Source organism: Myotis yumanensis, unplaced genomic scaffold, assembly GCF_028538775.1.
Source record: "Myotis yumanensis isolate MYYU_CA2020_CCGP unplaced genomic scaffold, mMyoYum1.0.hap1 SCAF_5, whole genome shotgun sequence".
NCBI lineage: Eukaryota > Metazoa > Chordata > Mammalia > Chiroptera > Vespertilionidae > Myotis > Myotis yumanensis.
Window position 1 is genome coordinate 12,818,798 of NW_027223756.1, and position 20,916 is coordinate 12,839,713.

General features: G+C 37.6%; 1 protein-coding gene and 1 pseudogene across 4 annotated transcripts in view; both read right to left on the reverse strand.

Moving 5' to 3' along the window:
* The window catches only part of GABRG2 (gamma-aminobutyric acid type A receptor subunit gamma2), an 88,696-nt gene extending 69,555 nt beyond the window's left edge, over positions 1–19,141 (reverse strand). The window contains exons 1-2 of one of the 4 annotated variants that reach the window (XM_070414469.1): positions 19,047–19,141; positions 18,585–18,628 (exon numbers count right to left, since the gene is read on the reverse strand). In XM_070414469.1, the coding sequence (XP_070270570.1) occupies positions 18,585–18,625 (41 nt within the window). In that variant the 5' untranslated portion in view covers positions 18,626–18,628; positions 19,047–19,141. Of the gene's footprint in view, positions 1–18,584; positions 18,875–19,046 lie in introns of those variants that run through there. The other 3 variants (XM_070414470.1, XM_070414468.1, XM_070414467.1) reach the window with 3 other exon arrangements.
* On the reverse strand, positions 8,089–8,526 carry LOC139011587 (large ribosomal subunit protein uL23 pseudogene; annotated as a pseudogene).
* Positions 19,142–20,916: the final 1,775 nt, after the last annotated feature.

Sequence of the window (20,916 nt, forward strand, 5' to 3'; positions counted from 1 at the left end):
AATAGAAATGACTGGAATCCCAATCAAGAGGAGAATGGACAAATAAAATATGGTATATTCACACACTGAAATATCATATGACAATACAAATTAGTGAACTACTGCAACATGCAGCAAAATGAATCTGAAAACTAAAAGTTTGAGCAAAAGATGCTACACATACATATGAACACATACACAGTATGTTTTTGTTTTTGTACAGTTTAATAATCAGCAAAATTCAACCATAGAGCTGAAAGAACAAAGATCCCTTTGAGAGAAGAGAAATAGGCAAGGAATTTAGATGGGCCTCAGAGTGTTTGCTGGGGTGTTGGCAATATTTTATTTTCAGATGTGGTTGGTGATTGTATGGGGTTTTATTTCAATTTGTGATAATTCATGAAGCCATATTTATGTATTATGAATTTTCACACATTTTACCTCACATTAAAAACAACAAAAGCATTTAAAAATAGGTTTAGGTGTGAGGGTTAAAAGTAGAACATTATTAGGTCCCTGAGGGCAAGAAGTGTTTCTGTCTTCAACGGTGTCTTTTCCAAACCTTTTCAAGTATCTGGCACTTGATAAGACATCAACAACGGAATGATTTTCAGAGTATTAAACGAATCGATGAGCGTGTGGGTTATTTTTAAAGATTCAGTATTGGTGAAAATTAACTTGATAAAACTCATTCTTTACAAATATGCATATCTAAGAGTTGCAACTAATATGGAAATGAGCTGCCCATATAACATGCCATCATGTGATAGCCATCAATATTTATGTCCTATTAAGCTTACCCCATATTAGTCTTTCCCAAAGCTGAGGTTACCTGCCCCTGATTCCCAAGACAATTTTAAATGTCACACAGGCATACCATTAAAACACATGAAAACACATAATTAGAAAAATGTCCCCTTTTTAATTTTTTTCAGCACCTCCAATTATATCAAGGACAGAGTCTCATTATATTTGCAATTTGCCTTTAACCACATTTTCCAATTTGCTAACCTAATTTCTATTGATAGCCAAATCAAGCTCAGCACTTCTGGTAGAAAACAATGTATAATTACAACATGAGCACATTATTCTGGTTTCATTGTATTTACTTTGTAGTTGTCTTCTGTTATAAAAAGTGAAGCTGCGGAAGTGGCCAAACTTGGTAGCAATCACGTATAGATTTAGATTTCTTCACCCTTCCATTAATCAGCATGTATTTTAGACTCTTTTGTGCAAGATGCAGTCACAGATGGGAAGAAGTGCAAACTGCAATATTGGTATCAAAACACCTCTCATCTATTTGAGGAGACAAATACCCTAGCAGCTATAAAAATGCAACACACATAACAATATAAGGCAATAATAGAAAAAACATTGTCACAGGGGAGACTATGACTAATCTCTGTCTACCAGCCTCTCCAACTTGCTGTTAAGGTTATTTCTATCAGGGTGACTCTGTATTCATTTCCAAATTTCAATTGCTGAGGTAAGAGGAATATTTTTCTCTAGAATATAAAACATTTTGGGGAACTGCTAAAAGTTCTTGTTCCCTCTTCTAGAAAATAGAAGGTGATGTAGTACAGATAAACATTTAAAATAGTTCACTTAATTATAGGGAGGTCACAGGTGGATAGCAGAGTCTCTGTACTTTCTCATGGTCCATGAACAAAAAGTGAAACTATCCCAGATTTAGAATAGTTTAGTCACTGAGAGCCATGGGATAAAAATGAAGGCTGATTCTATTGCATGAAGTATCTACCTATATTTAGATATATATTCACCTGTATCAAATTCAAATATATTAAACATATATTAAAAATGAATAATATGTTAGGTATGTGTTTAATCTTAAACAAAATTGAGAACTTTTTCTCCCTTTTTAAATTCCCACTCGCAATGTATGAAAGTTGTAGTTGCTCCACATTCTTTCCAACACTTGGTCTTGCCAATATTGTTTTTACTTTGCTCATTCTGATAGGTATATAGTGTTATCATACTATGGTTTTAATTTGCATTTACCTAATGGCTAAATGTTGAACATCTTTTAATGTGCTTATTAACACCTCAGTAACTTAGATGAATTTAAAAGCACTATGCTGAGTGAACTATATGATTCTACTTATATAACATTCTTGATAAGAAAAACAACTACAGTGAGAAATCAAACACCAGCTGTTGCCAGAAGTGTGGGAGAGAGTGTGACTACAAACAGGTGGCAGAGGGAACTATTTGTGGGAAGGGGTGCTAGAACTGTTCAGTATCTTGACTTGGGATACTGAACTACAAGAATTTATATGTGTGTTAAAATTCACAAAACTCTACACCAATAAAGGTCAATCTTGCTCTATACAAACTTAAAAATAAAAGTCCAGCCAGTGTTGCTCAGTGGGTGAGTGTTGACCTATGAACCAGGAGGTCATGGTTTGATTCAGTGAGGGCACATGCCTGGTTGCGGGCTCGATCCCCACTGTGGGGGTGCAGGAGGCAGCCAGTTCTCTCTTCATTGATGTTTCTCTCTCTCTATCCCTTTCCCTTCCTCTTTGAAATCAATAAAAGTATATTTAATAAATAAAGAAAAACAAAACTATCATGTTGTAAAGTGAATCACTGAATTTTAAAATAGTTTTGACATGAGATTTTTGATGAAGTTTCCTGATAATAAAGTATGAGGTAATTGAGTCTAAAAATTTAAAATCTGGTGAAAAAGAAAATGGTATTGTGGTTTCTTTTTAATTTGGTACATAGATTTTTGTGTCTTTTTCAAATTTATATGGGATATTACCCTCCCTGGTTCTGCTGTACACAAATTAACTCCAACAATGTATGTTGTGGACAAGAAATAAGTGTGCTTTTGTTAATTCTCTGAGAATTTGTTAAAATTTTAAAATCAGTCATTCAAATAATTGCTCCCAAATCATATTGTTTAATTTGGAATTTAGGAACCTTCTTTGCCATTTCATAGATGCAAAGTATTTATGTTCATAAAAATATACCAATTTAAATACATTAGTTACTTGTAGTGCAGTAATTTCATAACAATTGCATAAAATAATTACTATGCTTCAAATAACTAATTCTTGATCCTGATAAAATTTTGTGACATATATATATATATATATATATATATATATATATATATAATCATATATAACTGTATAAAATCATATATAACTATATATAAAACCATATGTATGCAATACTATATATAACTCTAAGGAAGCTAAAAGTCAACCATTAAGTTAATTACCAAGCAATTAAATATAGATAGGTAAATTGCAACCCTCACCATTTCCCAGATCATAAAAGCACACTTCTTCCTTAAACAGGAAACTGAAGTATTTCTGACGATTCAAATCCCTTACTGGAATATAATTCAAATTCTTCAGTATGGCTGCAAGGCTGTGCAATAGGAAGCATCTTTTTGTCCCCGAAACCCTGTATCCTGACTTATTCATTCTTAATCATCGTCTTCCAGCCATCTGGGGCATCTTTCAGTTCCACAATCAAACCAGGCTTTTACTCCTTTCTGGGTCCTTGCAACCTACTGTTACCAATGATGACAAAGTTCTTCCCTTAAATTTTTTCCTGGCTGATTTTTTCATCTCCTTATAATCTCAACTTCTTATCCATTATTCAAGAGTCTTTCATGATCATCTATCTGAAGTACATTTTTATTGATTTTTCTCCATGACGCCCCAGTTTTTTGGTGATTTCTTCATCATTGATCATATTTAGAAGTTTGTTTACTGTCTGCCTGTCTTCAAACTTCAAGGTCTAAGAGGATTAAAAAGATGTCTGTTTTTCTCACTGTTTTATCTCCAGTACAGTGCAAAAGAAGTATTAGGAACTCAATAAGTATGGCAAGAAGGCCAGAAGCATAAAGAAAGAAATGTGTCCACTTTGCATTGATTTTTATTCCACATTTAATATAACTCAACAAGAGTCAAATGATATCCCATGTTAGCCCATTTAGAGGGGAAAAGGACAGACTCACATAAATTTGTGGGTTAAAAATGGTTGAATATAAAATGTGTATCTGATTACACAACTTACTTAAATCAGAGATAATAAGTGAAACAAATCAATATAAAGGTACAACACTGCTGATAAGTAAAAGTATGGTTACGATATATAAAATATTTTACTATCTATAATAATAAAAGCATATTATGCTAATTAGACCTGACATCCTCCAGGACGAAGCTGGGGCTGTGAGGGAAGCCCGGGTCCCAGCTGCCTGCTGGTGGCCGGAGGGAACCCCGGGTACTGGGTGCTTGCTGGTGGCTGGAGGAAAGCCCGAGTCCTGGGTACCTGAGGGAAGCCGGTGCCAGCAGTTGGGGGAAGAGAGGCCTACTCTTGCACGAATTTTGTGCATCGGGCCTCTAGTATTAATATAATATAGTGTATTTTTTTTAAGCATGTCTTTATTCTAGATTATAAATTCCACAGAAACAAGGAGTATGTTTTCCTTGTTCAATGCTCTTTTCTTTATCAGGTATAGTTCCAGGAACATAGTGGATGTGGATCAAACCAAATGTGATACACAAAATAAATAGGAATTAAACAGGTCACTATTCAGATCATCTAAATCAGAGTGTATAACGGTTACACAACTTACTTAAATCAGAGATACACATTATACTATAACCTCTCTATCTCCAATTTTCTGCTTTATGTTCATCTGCAATTTTCTGATCAATTTAATTGATACTTAAGCATCTATTAAGAATATGTTTGAGAGATTACTTAAAGTCTGAAGTCAAGGAGAATAAAACTGAATGAGGAAATCTCTCCTTCCCCCTGTGATTCTCTGCTGAGGTTACTATGATGTTCATTCATCAGGGAAATTGATCTGCAAAAATACAAATGGCAGCAGGTCTACAAAAAAGGAGCTCCTGGAACAGACCTTGGAAATTCTGTGAATGGCCTATTGCCCACAAGGGTACCCGGAAAAACCTAGCCACTGTGATGGATGTTTCTAGCAGTATTTGAGTGCCAAGATATGCTTGGTTTTATGGCACTGAGCTGACTTTATTTCCTGTTTATCTTATTATATAAAGGATTTTTTTGTCAAGTGACATGTGATATGACTGGAAAAAATTTTTAATCTATTCAGAGTCACTTTTCCTGTTGAATATTTTTCATGCTCTCAAAAATATTAGCTTAGTTTAACTTACTGTGATCTCTCCTTTTTAACCACAAAGAGAAAAGATTTATAATAAAAATACCTCACAGATCCTAAAAAACCTCTCAGATAAAAATTCTACATTAAAGATTAAAAAGTTTAAAACAAAATGGAAGAAGGGTTAGAAGCTCTTAGGGTAGCTGGAAAGAAGGTCGGAAAATAATGCTGATATTTATAGGAATCTAATGAAATACAGGTGGCAGTTGACTTGTGTCTGAGAGAGGACAGGAGCTGATGCTGGAGAGATTGTCAGGGATCAGATCCTGAAGGACCATACTGAGTGATCATATGCCCAGTTTGCCTGGGAAAGTTCCAGTTGGCATCTGTGGTTCTGACATAATTATTCATAATGATGCCTCTTTCACTTAAAAAAGTTCTCCCTTGCCAAACCGGTTTGGCTCAGTGGATAGAGCGTCGGCCTGCAGACTGAAAGGTCCCAGGTTCGATTCTGGTCAAGAGCATGTACCTGGGTTGCGGGCACATCCCCAGTGGGAGATGTGCAGGAGGCAGCTGACTGATGTTTCTCTCTCATCGATGTTTCTAACTCTCTATCTCTCTCCTTTCCTCTCTGTAAAAAATCAATAAAATATATTAAAAAAAAAAAAAGTTCTCCCTTTTTGCACAATAAATATATTAACTCTAAATAAGACAACTGGATCTTAGGAAGAAATGGGAGTTATTGAAAGCTTTAGTACAACAATATAACATGACCATATTTATGTTTTAAGTAGTTATTCTGAAGTGAAATTGTCTTTATTTGCAGATGACACTATCTCTATATATAAAACCTAAGTGACCGTTAAGACTGGACAACAAGACGACTGGGAGATTGGCTGGTAGCTATGATGCCCACTGACCACCAGGGGGAAGACGCTCAATGCAGGTCAGTGCAATCCCACAGCCAACCTCCCGAGGCCAGCCAACATACCATGGTCCCTCCCCCAAGCTGGCCTGATCGCCTTTATCACCGGCCAGGCCAAGGGACCCAACCTGTGCATGAATCCATGCACCGGGCCTCTAGTTATATATAAAAATCACAAACTCTACAAAAACTATTAGAATTAATTACTAGAACTAATATCACAGGTTATGCATTAACATACAAAATAAATTGCTTTTCTATATAATAATGATAAACATTTGGAAAATAAATATTAAAATAGAATAAAACATACAAGATACTTAAGAATAAACTTGAGAAAAATGTGCAAAATTTTGACACTGAAATATACAGTAAGTTAGTGAGAAGAATGAAAAAATATAAAAACAAATCATGCTTATAGATTGAAAGACTTAAAATTGTCAAAAATTTTTATACTTTCTAAACTGATCTGTTTATTCAATACCATTTCAATAAAGATGTTTTGTTTTGGTGTAAATTGGAAAATTTTCTAAAACAGAGAAGGATATGAAAGATTTAAAATAGACAATTTGGTCTTGAAAAAAAACACATATGATATGTTGCATGTTTATTACCTGATTTTAAAATTTACTATAAAGCTACAATGATCAAAGTTATACAGTGCTGACATAAGCATAGACAAGTAGATCAATAAAATGGAATATGGATTCCAGAAAGAGACCTAGACATATAAGCTAATAACATTTTGGCAAAGTTACTGTGGAATGTCAATGGAAAAAGTAAAATCGTTAAAAAAATGGGGCTGGAACAATTAGATAAATGCATGGGGAGGAATGAATATCAACTTCTAACATCTATTATATAAAAATAATAATTTGAGATGGACCATAGAGCTACATGAAAAACCTATAACTACAAAGCTTCCAAAAAATATGAAAATATCTTTGCATACTTAGGGGAGGTAAAATTTCTTAGCGAATACAGAAAAAAACCCTGCTAAATTTTACTTTCAAATAAATAAATAAATAAATAATCAACCCCAAAATGGGAAAAATATTTTCACTATAGATATTTGCCATGGATTTTTAAGTAAAATCCATAAAGTATTGCTTCAAGTCATAATAAAAAATAAATATAATAAAACAAAACCCAGAACCTAATAGATACAACTTTAGCCCCACAATAATGGCTAAAATGCAAGAGACTCTAGAGCTTTTAATAAACCATCGAAAGGTGACAGATTTGCATGTGTGTGCATATGGATAGGACACCTTGCTTTTAGAATGCAGATTATTTGAAAGGAACTAAATGCTCCCTTGCTTATTCTAATTGAATAGGATGATAAAGGGGGCATCATCTTATGAAAAAAAAAGTTAAATCTATTTTTAAAAAGTAGATGGCAATTTATTAGTATACTAGAGGCCCGTAGCATGGATTCATGCACCAGTTGGGTCCCTAGGCTTGACCTTTGCCCTCTTGCAACCCGGGACCCCTCGAGGGATATCGGACTGCTATTTTTGGCCTAATCCTGCAAGCCAGGCCTAAGTACCCCACCGGTGCACACCGGGCCTATAGTATGAATACAAGATCTTTGGTTAATCTCTTCCCACCCTCCCCCCTTCCCCCTTTCCTCTGAGATTCATCAGTCTGTTCCATGTTTCCATGCCTGTGTGTTGAGCATCTGTCTCCTGGTGGTCAGTGCACATCATAACTACTGGTTGAACAGTTGCTTAGGCTTTCATATATATATAGATAATTACTATGATCTATACTCCTACCAAAGATTATAATGTATCAATACTGAAAAATTACCAAGGCACTAAAATCTTGTTCTGTATGTATTTTAATAGCCATATGCAGTGTATTTTGCACTTAATTTTAAAAAGCTTCAAAATGTCCACTGTGTTACTTTATCCTATAACATCTAAGTTTTCAAGCCCTAATATTTCTGAAATTAATTGAAGCTCACAACTGGTATGTATATTTAATGTGGTTATGTTTTTTTTTGTTTTGTTTTACAGTTAAAAAATTTTATATTTAGAATTAGGCAGATGGACTCAGTTTAGATGATCTCAATTTTGTTGTCAACATCCAAAGCAGCATAGTCAGGAGCCAGTCAAACATATGCCTTCTTCTCTCCAACAGGCCTGATCAGGGTGTTGACCTTGGCCACATCAATGTCATAGAGCTTCTTCACAGCATGTTTGACCTGGTGCTTGTTTGTCTTGACACCCACAATGAACACAAGTGTATTGTTGTCTTCTGTCATCAGGGGGAATTTGATGATGGCATAGTGGTCAGGCTTGTTTCTCCGGGGTGCGCTCTTCTGAGGATATTTGGGCTGCCTTGGGAGCCTTGGCCATCAGTAGGTGGGTGATGTGCAGATCTTTTTTGTGTGGCTGCAGATGCCTTTCAGCACTGCTTTCTTTGTCTTGAAAGCCTTTGCTTTGGCTGCAGCTTTAGGAGAGGAAGGGGCTTCCTTCTTAGCTTTTGGCACCATCTTCGTAAAAAGGTCAAGGTGGTTATGTTTGTGTTGTTTTCCCCACTGTTTGACTGTATTTGACTACTTAGTTTGACAATGACTCAGAGAAGGTGAATCAGTTGCAGGTAATGGGGTGGGGGCTGGAATAGATCATTTTCATGCATGCAACTTGAATACCTATAAGATAGGGAGTAAATGGAGCAAAACTCCATCAGCTGGCATTGATTTGTAAATTTAGCCTATGTTAAAATAGCGTCATATATGACCATGTTGCTTTATTTAATTGTTTTTAATATGATCTTTGTTTATTATGTAGATGATGTTTAAAATACTAAAGAAAAAATAGTTTTCAGAACATTAAAAAATTACATCACTTTTCTACTTCTTCAAAGTAATACCATTGATTTTCAAGTGAAAATCTCTGTAATTGAAGCTAACAAATTCAGCAAAAACTATTATGACCAAGAAAAGTGTTGGACTATTAAAAAATTAACCAATTAGATGATGGTAGATCAGTTTCAGCAGGATTGTGGATCTCCGTTTCTCTGTCCTTTGCTTTCACTATGCTAGAGAGCTGTTATAGCACCATGTGACTTTCTCATGTGGTATTTACCTGAGTTAAAATTTAACAATTATTTGACCCCTCTTTGATCATTGCTATCTCCTGAGATTCATACTCCATGATGGCAGAAATCATGGCTTCTGCTGCCCCATAATTATACATCCAGTTCCTAGCACAGACCTAGCTGAAACACTGAACCTAACTACATTTTGTATCTAGAGTAGTTCTCCTCAATGTATTTCAAACGTACCTCAAAAGCAATTTATAAAAAAGGACTGATAACCTTCAAAATATAACATAAATAAGTCAGGCACTTATTTTTCTACCAAGACTACATTGGCAAGTTATATTCAGTTTGTTTTGGCCATTTTATTTAAATACATCCAAATAAATTACAGAACTCAGTATGTATTTGTCTGACTAAGCAAATTTTGGTTGTACAACTAAACTTGAGTTTGTGGCAGGGTTTCAGTGATTGCAGAGATCTTTGCTTTAAAAGACTTCCTTGTTTTTCTTACTATGTTATTTGGGATTCATACAGTTTTCTTTATGAATGGGTGGAGAGTGTAATATCAGTACTACTTATTTAGCATTTACATAACACTTTAACTGTAGAGTTATACAATGAGTTTCATAATGATATAGAATTATTACCATATTTTGTACCCATATCATAAAAGTATACAAATTAATATGATTTGAAGTTAAATTTTATTTTACCCTAATATGTACCTTAAAAGAACTTTTTATTTTCTCTTAAAGGATACTTATTCTCTAGAATAATAAAAACATGCATAGCAAATAACACTCCACTAATGCAAACTGAAGAGACCTTCTATATCTCCAGACAATCCAAATATTTTTTTTACTTTTAGAAATAAAAAGGGTGACTATACTTGTGTGATATGGCATATAGACTAAAATGAAACTGGGGAGGCTAAAATCTGCTTTACAGATAATGTTCAAGTTCCTTAGGCTCTTTGTATCTCATTTTTTATAGCCATCATCTTCTTTATCTAAATCATAAGGCTATAGAGAGAATATGAACATGCCTGTAAAAATTCTCAGAAAAAAATAAAGCCCCAGTTTCTAGAAATTATATCTTCTTATTCCTCTAGAAATTAAACTTGATATTAAGTATCACATGCCAAAGTTATCAAAGCAGTTGCATGTATAATTGAGGTGATTAAAAACATCAACCTTAAATATCTACATACTGAAGGTACAAATATCCAGATTTTAAAGTAGTAATATTATTTCTATTTTAATATTCAGTATAGTTGCCTTGATTTTGTCTTTCATTTTTCAAAGGATTTTTTGTAGGAAAATTGCAACAAAATATCTTTAAATTTACTCAATGGAGGGGCAAGATCTCTTCTTTGAAAATGGGGTGACATGCAGAAGCTAAATGACTGAATTGCAGATTAAGCTATGCATTATATACACAGAATTAACCATTAAGAAAATGTATTTTCTAAGTATAATATTGGTTTGGGATCTAAATAATGCCATTTAACATGTTTTTAAACATATTAAAAAAACAAATAGTGGATTATTCCTAAGCATTTCTGCTTAAAGCTTTCAATAAAAATAAGATAAATTTAAGAATGGTGTACGTGATGGAGACTGAGGACCTCAAAACATGTTCCTATATAGATTATTTTAATTTAATTATGTCTTCAGTAGGCTCATTGGAAGTAAGGTATCTGTCCTGAATTCTACTGTCTGAAGATATAATCAAATAATTATAAAAATTAATGCTGATAAATATATATAATCTAGACTAGTTAAATACTCTTGTGAGAGAAGAGTATTGATAGGGTAAAACTGGTCAAAAAGTATAGAAAATAGTGACAAATCTAAAATATAACCCATTCTCATGATCACTTGGGGAAAAAACAATATCTACACTAATAAAAGAGAAACATGGTAATTAGCTTATGACCGCTACCCTTCCCATTGGCTAATCAGCATATCCTTATGCAAATTAACTGTCAGCCAAGATGGCGGCCGGCAGCCATGCACTGAAGCGAACAGGGAGGCTTGCTTGCTCCAGTGACGGTGGACTCCAACGTTCCCCGCCTGACTTGCCGGCCTCTCAGCTGCAACTCTAAGCAACTATGTTGCAAATATAGAAGCTAAACAAAACCCCAGAAACCTGCGTTAGTCAGCCAGGCTTCAGCCAGCCGGACCCCAACATTGTATCAAATACAGAAGGAAAAACATAGGCCAGAAACCGGCTTTCAGCAGCCAAGGCCTCAGAGCTAAAGCTGGCCCAGAATAAGAAAAAAAGGAGCGGTTGGGAGCTTCAGTCAACCCACCAGCCTGAAAACAGCCCTCAGCCCCTCAGCCAGACTGGCCAGGCACCCCAGTGGGGACCCCCACCCTGATCCAGGACACCCTTCAGGGCAAACCAGCCGGCCCCCACCCATGCACCAGGCCTCTATCCTATATAATAAAAGGGTAATATGCCTCCCAGCATCAGGACCAGCAGAGCAGCGAGGCCTCCTGGCACCAGGATCAGCGTGACAGTGGGCAGTGCCCAAATCCCCTGATCGCCCTGCGGCTCTCTGTGTGACAGGGTGCAGCGCCCCCCCCCCCCCCCACAGGCCCTGCTCTGTGTGTGACAGGGTAGAGCCATAACCTCTCCATTGGCCCTGCCCCGAGTGTGACAGATGCGGCGCCCAACCCCCTGATCTGTCCTGCTCTGTGTGTGACAGGGGGCGGTGCCCCAACTCCCCTATCGGCCCTACTCTGTGCATGACAGGGGGGAGCTCCTCAACCCCCTGATGGGCCCTGCTCTGTGCGTGACAGGGGGTGGCACTGCAACCTCCCCATCGACCCTGCCTTGAGTGTGACAGATGGCGGTGCCCCAACCACCCAATTGGCTCTACCCTGAGCGTGACTGAGGGTGGCATCGCAACCTCCTGATCCGCCCTGCTCTGTGCATGACAGGGGACGGCGCCCCAACTCCCCAATCAGCCCTGCTCTGAGCCTGACCAGGGGCTGCACCTAGGGATTGGGCGTGCCCTCTGCCACCCAGGAGCAGGCCTAAGCCAGCAGGTCGTTATCTCCCGAGGGGTCCCAGACTGCGAGAGGACACAGGCCGGGCTGGGGGACCCCCCTGCCCCCCCCCCCCCGAGTGCTCAAATTTTTGTGCACCGGGCCTCTAGTATATATATATATATATATATATATATATATATATAGTGACTCCAAATCATCTTTTACTTATACAAAAAAGAAGATATTTAGAAAAGGACACACTGAGATAGAGTGGCTGTGGCACAGGAGATAAAGCAAAGAGGTGGTAGGCCTTCTGAGGCCCTGCTGGAGAAGGAAGGGGTCTAGATAAAACGCTGAGAAGTACTGTGTGCGTGAGTGGTAGGGCCTACAGGAAGGAGAAACTTCAGTTTGATCAGCACTGTTGATAGGTCAGGGGAGGGATTCACAGTGACCTTGCTGATAATTTTTTAGGGGACACAGTTAATGCTGCTGACTGGAGTGAGAGCTGCTCCCTGGTTCTGGAAGGCACCCGCTAGGGACAGGGGACTGAATGCCTAGGATGGGATACACACACACACACACACGCACACACTTATATGTGTATCTGACTTTATCATTAGGCATCTACATCTATCTCTATCCACAAACATACTACTTTACCACTTTATTACTTTATAAAATAAATGTTTTATACTTCTAATTATCTGTTGCTTTTAAGCAGGTCATTTAATCTCTCTGTAATCTTGATTTCCTAATTTGTCAAATGTGGTTGACAATAACTACTTTACAGATGTTAATAAAAATTAAGTATAATATATATTAATCATATATTCATTAAAATATTTCATATATATTAAATATATTATTTATATATATTAATTAAAATATATATTCTAAATTAATATTTATATGTAAAATTTTGGTTCTGTGTGTGTGTGTGCATGGCATGAGTAGCTTTGAATGTCTGAAATTGACATTATGTTGTGACTGTTTACTTTCTGATGTAGGTATTCAGAACAGGTCATCCCAATATGTGCTTCTGTGGCATGTGGATTACTTTGAGCTAAAGGTAACTGAGACCCTCTGGGCTCAAGAGAAATTCCTGCTCCTGCCCTTTCCCCAGATACCTAGAAAAAATTGAATTAGAGGCCTTTCCCATAATAAGAAATTATCAGAGATAAGCTTTTGTGATCTAGCATAGAACAGGGCAAACACTCAGTTACTGAACATCTACTCTTCTTGTTGTCCGACAATGACCCTCTGAAGCCCCGAGGGGCCTTATCTCATCCTTAGTTCAGAATATCATATATACCACATTTTCCCTCTCTATCTCTGAAGCTCTGGTGTATGTGGGGTCTTTGACCCTTTCAGGTATGTGGGGTTGTCATGGGTACATATGCCATCAAATTTGGTTATTTTCTCTTCTTAATCTGTCCCATGTAGATTTAATTATTAGACCAGCTGAAAGAACCTGGGAGAGTAGAGGAAAAGTTCTTGATTACCCACACTAACTTTGAAGATATCACATAGATATAACCCAGTAGTAGAGGGATGAATTCTTCTCTTTACATCTATCTGAATAGGTTATCATATCTGGAATGCTCATCCCAATTGAAATACTGAAATTTAAGCACATAAATTGTGCTGACACCCACGGCGGTCAAACAATTCCGGAACTGTGCTAATTATAACTTTTAACCAATTTTCTGTGATCTGTAAATTTAGCAGAAGTACTTTGGAGAAACATGCAGGGGAGGAAAAATAATTTTCTCTCTACCTCTCGAGGTTCTTGGCTGTAATAAAAAGATGCGTTAAACAGAATTTTGGTAACATATATAACCTCCTGTATGGAGGGGAGGTATCCAGGAAAAATGAGTAAGTTCCTGGAATGCCCAATCTGTCACCTTACATATCATCTCCAGCTAAAGACAAAAGATTATGTTGGGGGTGGGGAGGCAGATATAGGAAGTTACCTAGCAAGCACAGTAAACTGGAGGCATGGTTATTTTGAATATTTAAATTCCTACCTGCTCAATTTATAAGACTTCCTACAGATTTAATCATCCTTCTCTTCCAGGCACTGGGGAAGGAGACACCCTTACAAATGGAGATTTCCCTTATAAATATAAATGGCTCTTCCAAAAAGGGTAACTTCTACTGGCTTTCAGAGCTTCTCCTGGGTCTGCTATTTCTTAAAAATAATCAGCCTAAAATATTCCTTATGCTAAGAAGGCATATTATGGGATGGCAAATTCTCCCTTTCACTATAGCTATTTGTAGTTAAACTGTGGAAAGTCTGTCTTGGAATGGCTAGGAAATTATAACTGAGAAATAGCCACAACCTTAGTAATCTAATATTTACAGCAAAGATAAATCTCTAAAGTTAGTCCTAACTTCATTTGAACTTGAGCAGAAATCCTTGCATGAAGCACCTTTTAAGATATGTACAACAGAGGCTTCAAGCATTAAATATTCTGTAATTCAATGTTTTGAGTAGATTATATCTTAGCTCTTCTAAACGGAGTCTAGCAAATCAAGCAGATATTTATTTGAGTAACTAATTATTTAAATTAAAAGCCAAGTTTTAAACTTCTGCCTATGATCCAGATGTTTTCTCTACAGGGTGGTGGGCAGTTGGATTTTAGAAGTACTTGGTGACACTTTTTTTCCCCTCTGTTTTTTTTTTTTTTTTTTCTTCAGGTAGATGTTTGCCTTGGTGTAGATTAATTGCAATATTATGTCTACAACTAAGCAATTAAACATGCTGAGGAAACATTTTTTTTTAAATAAAACCAAGTGGAACATTAGGAAAGATAGGAAATAACAAGTTTGTCTGTAGAGATTAATGCTGTAAATGAACAGGGTTATAGTGAAGAGTCACAGTATTCCCCTACATGCATGTTAAAAGTTAAAAATTGAAAAACTAGTTATGGGATAAAAAGCTTTAGCAGCTCATAAGAAAAGCCACCTGAAGTATTTCTGTTCAAGCAATTGAAAACATTTACAAAATTTTAACTCAGTGTATTTTTAAATGCTAGCACTTCAAGTAAGGGTTAGATTACCACAATTTAAACAAATTCACCTCTGCTCAATCTGTACTTTAGAATTAGTTCTTTATCACTCAAAGTATACTATAAAATCTAATTTTATTCTAAGAAAAAAATAAACCATCTTTACTTCTAGCATTTACTCCTGTTTACTCTAAATAATTTTCTCCATTTCTTTTCTCCATTTTTATATCCATTTCTTTCTTCTTCTTCAGGTATTTCTACTCTGAGATGAAATGTAGTTATATCAAAAAAGTTTATAAAAGTAGAAAATTTGTCTTAAAACCTAAATGTATGAATATTTGTACATGGAGTGTGTTAAGACTATAGGGACCTTACAAAGTGTATATAGTTTGAAAATTCAATTACATATGCAGGCATACATACCCTTAATGAGAGAAGTCTCTGTTTATTTTTCAACCAATGTTTTTTAATACATGAGGTGGGTTTACTAAAATTTTTATAGCTATTTCTGACCCTTTATGGTTTCTATAATATACTCAATGATTTACATACAAACAAAAAATTCTGAGGTGAAATTGACTCATTGTGCTCAGCTGATGAAAAAAGTGGCAATAATCCAAGCACTTGTAAACATTGAATATGGTGGCGAATAGACTTTGGAGATTAGTAAGGCATATACCACTTTTCTTCAATGGTGGTCCAAGGTACTTGTTGAAAATGAATACTCCTGGGCTACACCCCAGACATAATGGTTCAGAATCTTCCAGGGTATGGTCCAGGAATCTCCATTTTAGCATGTTCTTCAGGCGAAGCTAATGACAGCACTATATACAAGATAATGACAGTTTAGGTAATTTTGAGTTTTATAAATTAACGACTTCACACATAAGAAGAGATATTAGCTATTTATATCTTCACTCCAAAGCTTCTCTTCCTCCTTAGGTGCACACAACTTAATGAATTTAATCAATTAATGAGGAGGAAAACATATCCTTTGGAGTTATATAAATGAAAAAGTCAATTAAATGTTTTTAAAATGTCCCTTAAAGTTTTTAGGTGGTTCTACTGCCACTATTTAACCCCAAAGCCTTCTTCAGAAGGATGTCTCCTAGGATCCCACATTTTTTCCAGTTACTTATGGTCCTTCTTTAGGAGCAGCTTCAGAGCAAAGCCTCAATTTCCATCCATCCCGATTCAGCCATGCAACTGGCTTTTTTCTGGGATTGCAGCAAACTGAAGCTCTGATCTCATCCTCTGCACCGACCTGCAATGCCTTGTTTCTGTCATCACTGAGGAAATGTGAAATCCCCCTATGGAAGAGCTCGCGTGGCACATGGCTCCCAGTATTTAGAGCTATTTAAAATACTCTGCCAAGAATTAAAAAGTAAAATGTATTTCCAAGTGTTATGTTTTGTATATTGGAAAAGAATAGGTGGTACTGTTGCAAAAAAGTAAGACATCTTAGATATCCTCCCTTTCACTATAGCTATTTGTAGTTAAACTGTGGAAAGTCTATCTTGGAATGGCTAGGAAATTATAACTGAGAAATAGCCACTATTATGAGTAACTATAAAGTTACACATTTTTTTTCATTGAAGTAATACCACTAGGATAAAATACATAAGGATGTCCTTATCTATTTAGTTGCAAAATTGTTCATTAAGATGGATGGAAGGTGCATGGGAAGGAAAGACCTATTTCCCTCTGTCTTGTGTAGATTTTAATCCACAGGTTTCATAAAAGGTAGGAATATGAGAATGATATTTTCTATCCAAAAACCACCATCAACTGTCTAATTTCTGAAACAAATTAAGAGCTACCACAACATTAGACAGAAAAAACTGTCTGCAAATTTTGAATAGGAAAATGTTTTTCCAGGATTCCACTAAAATATATTTGCCCATAAACCATTTCCAGTAAAAGGACCTCTTCTCTTCTAAAAAATCTACTTAATATGATATTCTTAATGAAAATGCACTCTTTTTTTATATGCAGCATTTTATAGAAAAATGCTGGAAAAATTAAGTAGGTCCTCTCTCTGCTTAGAAACTCCAAGAGAGGCTTTTACTCCTTGTTTTGCCTGAGTCTCTTCTTTATCAGAATCTGCATCTTCCATTACCTGCCCTAAATAAAATGAAGCATCAGAGAAGTTAACTCGTAAATTTTAGTAAAATAACAGTTTCACCTCCATCCTTCTTATCTCACTTTGTTACAACTACTACATAAGAGTGTCAACTCCCACAAAACCCTTAGGGCAATGGCTTGATATATTCTGTAGCTACTTTTTTCTTTTCTTAGAGGGATGTAGAATTACCCTAAATATAGAGTTTTATTTCAAAATGGCAATACAGGAGAGTTCAAGTTCTGTAAATAGTGGCTCTCTAACCTGCACTTGGTCCTTGCTGGAAATCCTGAGGTGTGTTGGGGGGAGAGGTTGTGGATGTGTAGGTGGGTAGATCAATGGTGAACTATAGTTGGAAGAATATTCCACTAATACTTGTGGTGCAAGGAAGTTCAAAGAATGTAGGTGAAAGCACTTCAGATGACACACCTGCTCAGGGTTTTGGGGAATCCATACTCCCCTCCCATCTTTTCTGTTCAGTGAATCAAGGCTCTAGGGCATTAATGCATGCTTCACAATGTTGGCATCACATTCCCTTGGTTCTGCATAGTTTTCAATACCGCAGCAAGGACAACTCTTTCCAGACTTATATCCCTCCATGCATTCATCAACTAGGTTCCTAAGCCCATGCCTCAAAGCCCCCCCCCCCCCCTTCCTTCTCAAGGAGGAGGTAGGAATAATCAGAGTAGGGTCCTCGGATGTCATTAGTGCTCCATGGCACTGTTGGCCTTCTGTCTGCACTATATGGATGTCCTGTGTGAATTTAGGGATGTCCTATGGGTTAGACAAGCCTCTTTCCATTTGGCTCTAAGCGGGACTGCTGTCCCTGGTGCTGAACCGTGCTTGCGTGTCGCGGAGCCTGCTGCCTGGTCAGTGGGGCTGGATAGAAAACTGATCTTAAGAATGCCAAAGTGCAGGAGCAAGCAATACTTTGATGTATAAGAACAGAACCCCTCCCCCAAACGTGTATTACCCAGGTGTATGCCAGGACCTCATTTGCAGTTTTCTCCTCGAGACCCCCCACCCCAAACGCCTCCTCCAACATGGCCTCAAATGCCAGCATGTATCAGCACAGCCCACCTAGACATCATTTTGCGGTAATATCAACATGCTACTCCTCAAACACAAAGTCTTTAATACATTAGCTTGCCCACTCTAAAACAAAACAAAGCAACGCGATAAATTAATAAATAAACCAAAGTGACCTTCCTCTTTCCTCCCTTCCTCCACTCCTCACACATTCACATCCCCCCTAATTTACAAAGCCCCAAATCCTAGAAGAGTGTTTTCAATCTGGGTGGTCTCCGTAGTGCCACATCCTCACCCTTCCCCCACCTCTCCGGAACAAAACGAAGCTGAAAACAGCACATCTTACCCGGGGTAGAGCGTTAGCAGGAGCAGGATCCACACCGTCATTTTCTGTGAAAATACAGGAGTGCAGTAGACTGAGCTTCCTGTGCTCCATATATTTGGCGAACTCATCGCTCCCCCCCCCCCCTGCTTCTTGCCTCTCGGTTGCAGAAGAATCCCTCCCCTTTGTATTATTATTATGCTTATGATCTGGTGGTGGCTCCCCCCACCTGCCTCTAGTAGGTCCCGTCACTGGGGAGATATATTGCTACCAGCTTCAGGAATTAATATTCAGAGGGCAGAAATAAGATCAGCACACACGCTTGCAGATACCATCAGAGCATCAGCTCGGGGAGCAGCTTCCAAGTCTGGGGGAATAATATAATTGAGGTAGGGGGAGGGTACAGGGAAAGACACTCAGAGAAAAATAAGGGGGGGGTGAGAAAGCAGGTACCCTAATACACACTCTCATGTCCCTCACACTCACACGTACTCCTCCAGTTCCATCCTTGTAGGTTTATTTACTTGCTCTGCTTTTATTTTTCTTTTAGAAGAGGCAGGGCTGTGTGTGTGTGTGTATGTGTGTGTGTGTGTGTGTTTGTGTGTGTTTAAAAGACATATAAAAACCACGAGAATCTCTGCGTGATCAGCTACCACGCAGATTAACTATGAGGTCAAAGTGGAAGCAATGCATGCTGCTGCAGCAGCAGGAATTAACACATGCCTTGTGTCTCTCTAGTGCTTTTTAACCCTTCACTGCATGCACAAGTATGCAAGGCTGGCTTTCATCCCCATGAAAGCCAGGAGATGCTTTAGCAAGCCCATAAACTATACACCAATGGCAGAAGGTTTGTCTCCTCAGATCTGCTGAGAATCCTTATTTAAAATCGAGCAGTCTTAGAAATCCTGATTACAGCGTAGGGGGAGGGAGAGCCGAGTGGGAGGAGGGAGAGCCCAGTGTGGGGGAGGAATGGCTGTTTCACAGTAAAACCATCCTGTTTGAAAAGAGATTTGATGGATTTTCAGTTTGACTGAAGGAAGCCAACATTGATAGATTTGAAAGACATGAAGAAATGCTGTGTCCCCGTGATGCACTCCTCCCTTTTCTGCTCTCCACCCCCAGTGAAAATGTAAAGACACAAACTACTTGAAGGTTGAATAATGTAACTGCATGGGAACAACTGCCCGAGTAAAGATTATAAACCGTAAAACAGGAGGGGACTTTTTGAAGGGAAATTGGACACAGAGAGGTCAAGAGGGCATTTTAACAATATAATGTTTGCTGTGCAGGGTTGACCTTCTTTCTTCATTCTGCTTTGTGACAATCCTGAAAATTTCTGTGGTGAATGAGTGGTGGTTAGCATGCTTCCTTCTTACCTAGACTGTTATCATGGATACTGATACATGGGAGACATCCCTCTATGACCACCCAGTTCATATACCACAGAGAGAACCCCATTCACTGACCATGGAGAAGAAAGTAGAGGTGTGTTTCAAGGTTCCTGTAGAGTCCAGTCCACAGCAAAGATGTTCATGTAGAGATGCAGGCGAAGAGAACCAATTGGACTCCATTCTGGAGCATAGCAGGAAGTTATATCAAAGCCAGTGCCTTTTCTATATGAACTAAGTCTTCCCAGGAGGCAACATGAATAAGGAGTCCAGGAGGTTTAGGAATAGAACCTGAGATGAGCAGGTCCACACTCCATCTCCAACCCTAAAATATACTCAAGGAAAGCAGAGATAATTACTGGTGGCTTCTGCTCATGACAGAGGCTTGAGGAGACACATTCTGCCTAGGAAGCCAAAAGGGCCTAACAGACACACCTGGACACCTGCCTGTCTTTAGAATTCTGCCTTAGACACTTATTTATGGGATTAGAGAATAATCCAATTAAAGCAACAACAACAACATTCACCACCCAGTCAATTTATTTCTTTCTATAATGATTTAATTGGAGGAAATACAAATGTAAGCCCCTTTCTTAGTAAATTTCTTGTTCCTTGCTGCACTGTGTTAAACTTTAGCCCTCTATATTTACGCTTTTTTTTTTTTTTTTTTTACAGAAAAACCCCACAAAACTTAGGTGGGTTATGACTCTGTATTTATTTTTTAGTGAGAGGCTCAAATTGAGGGGCAAATCATAGAAACAAAGTAACAACCAAGAGGTAAAACTCCAAATTCACATGCAAACTTTCCTTAGATGTTTGTTTTGGGGTGGAAAGAGGGGAAAGACACCAAAAAAATCCTGGAAGAAAACAAAAACTAAAATCCTGAAAAAGCTGAGCCAACATTTCAGCTGCCACTCATTGCAGGGGATAATGAGATTGGAGTTTGAATCCCACCAGGGAGAGGGTCT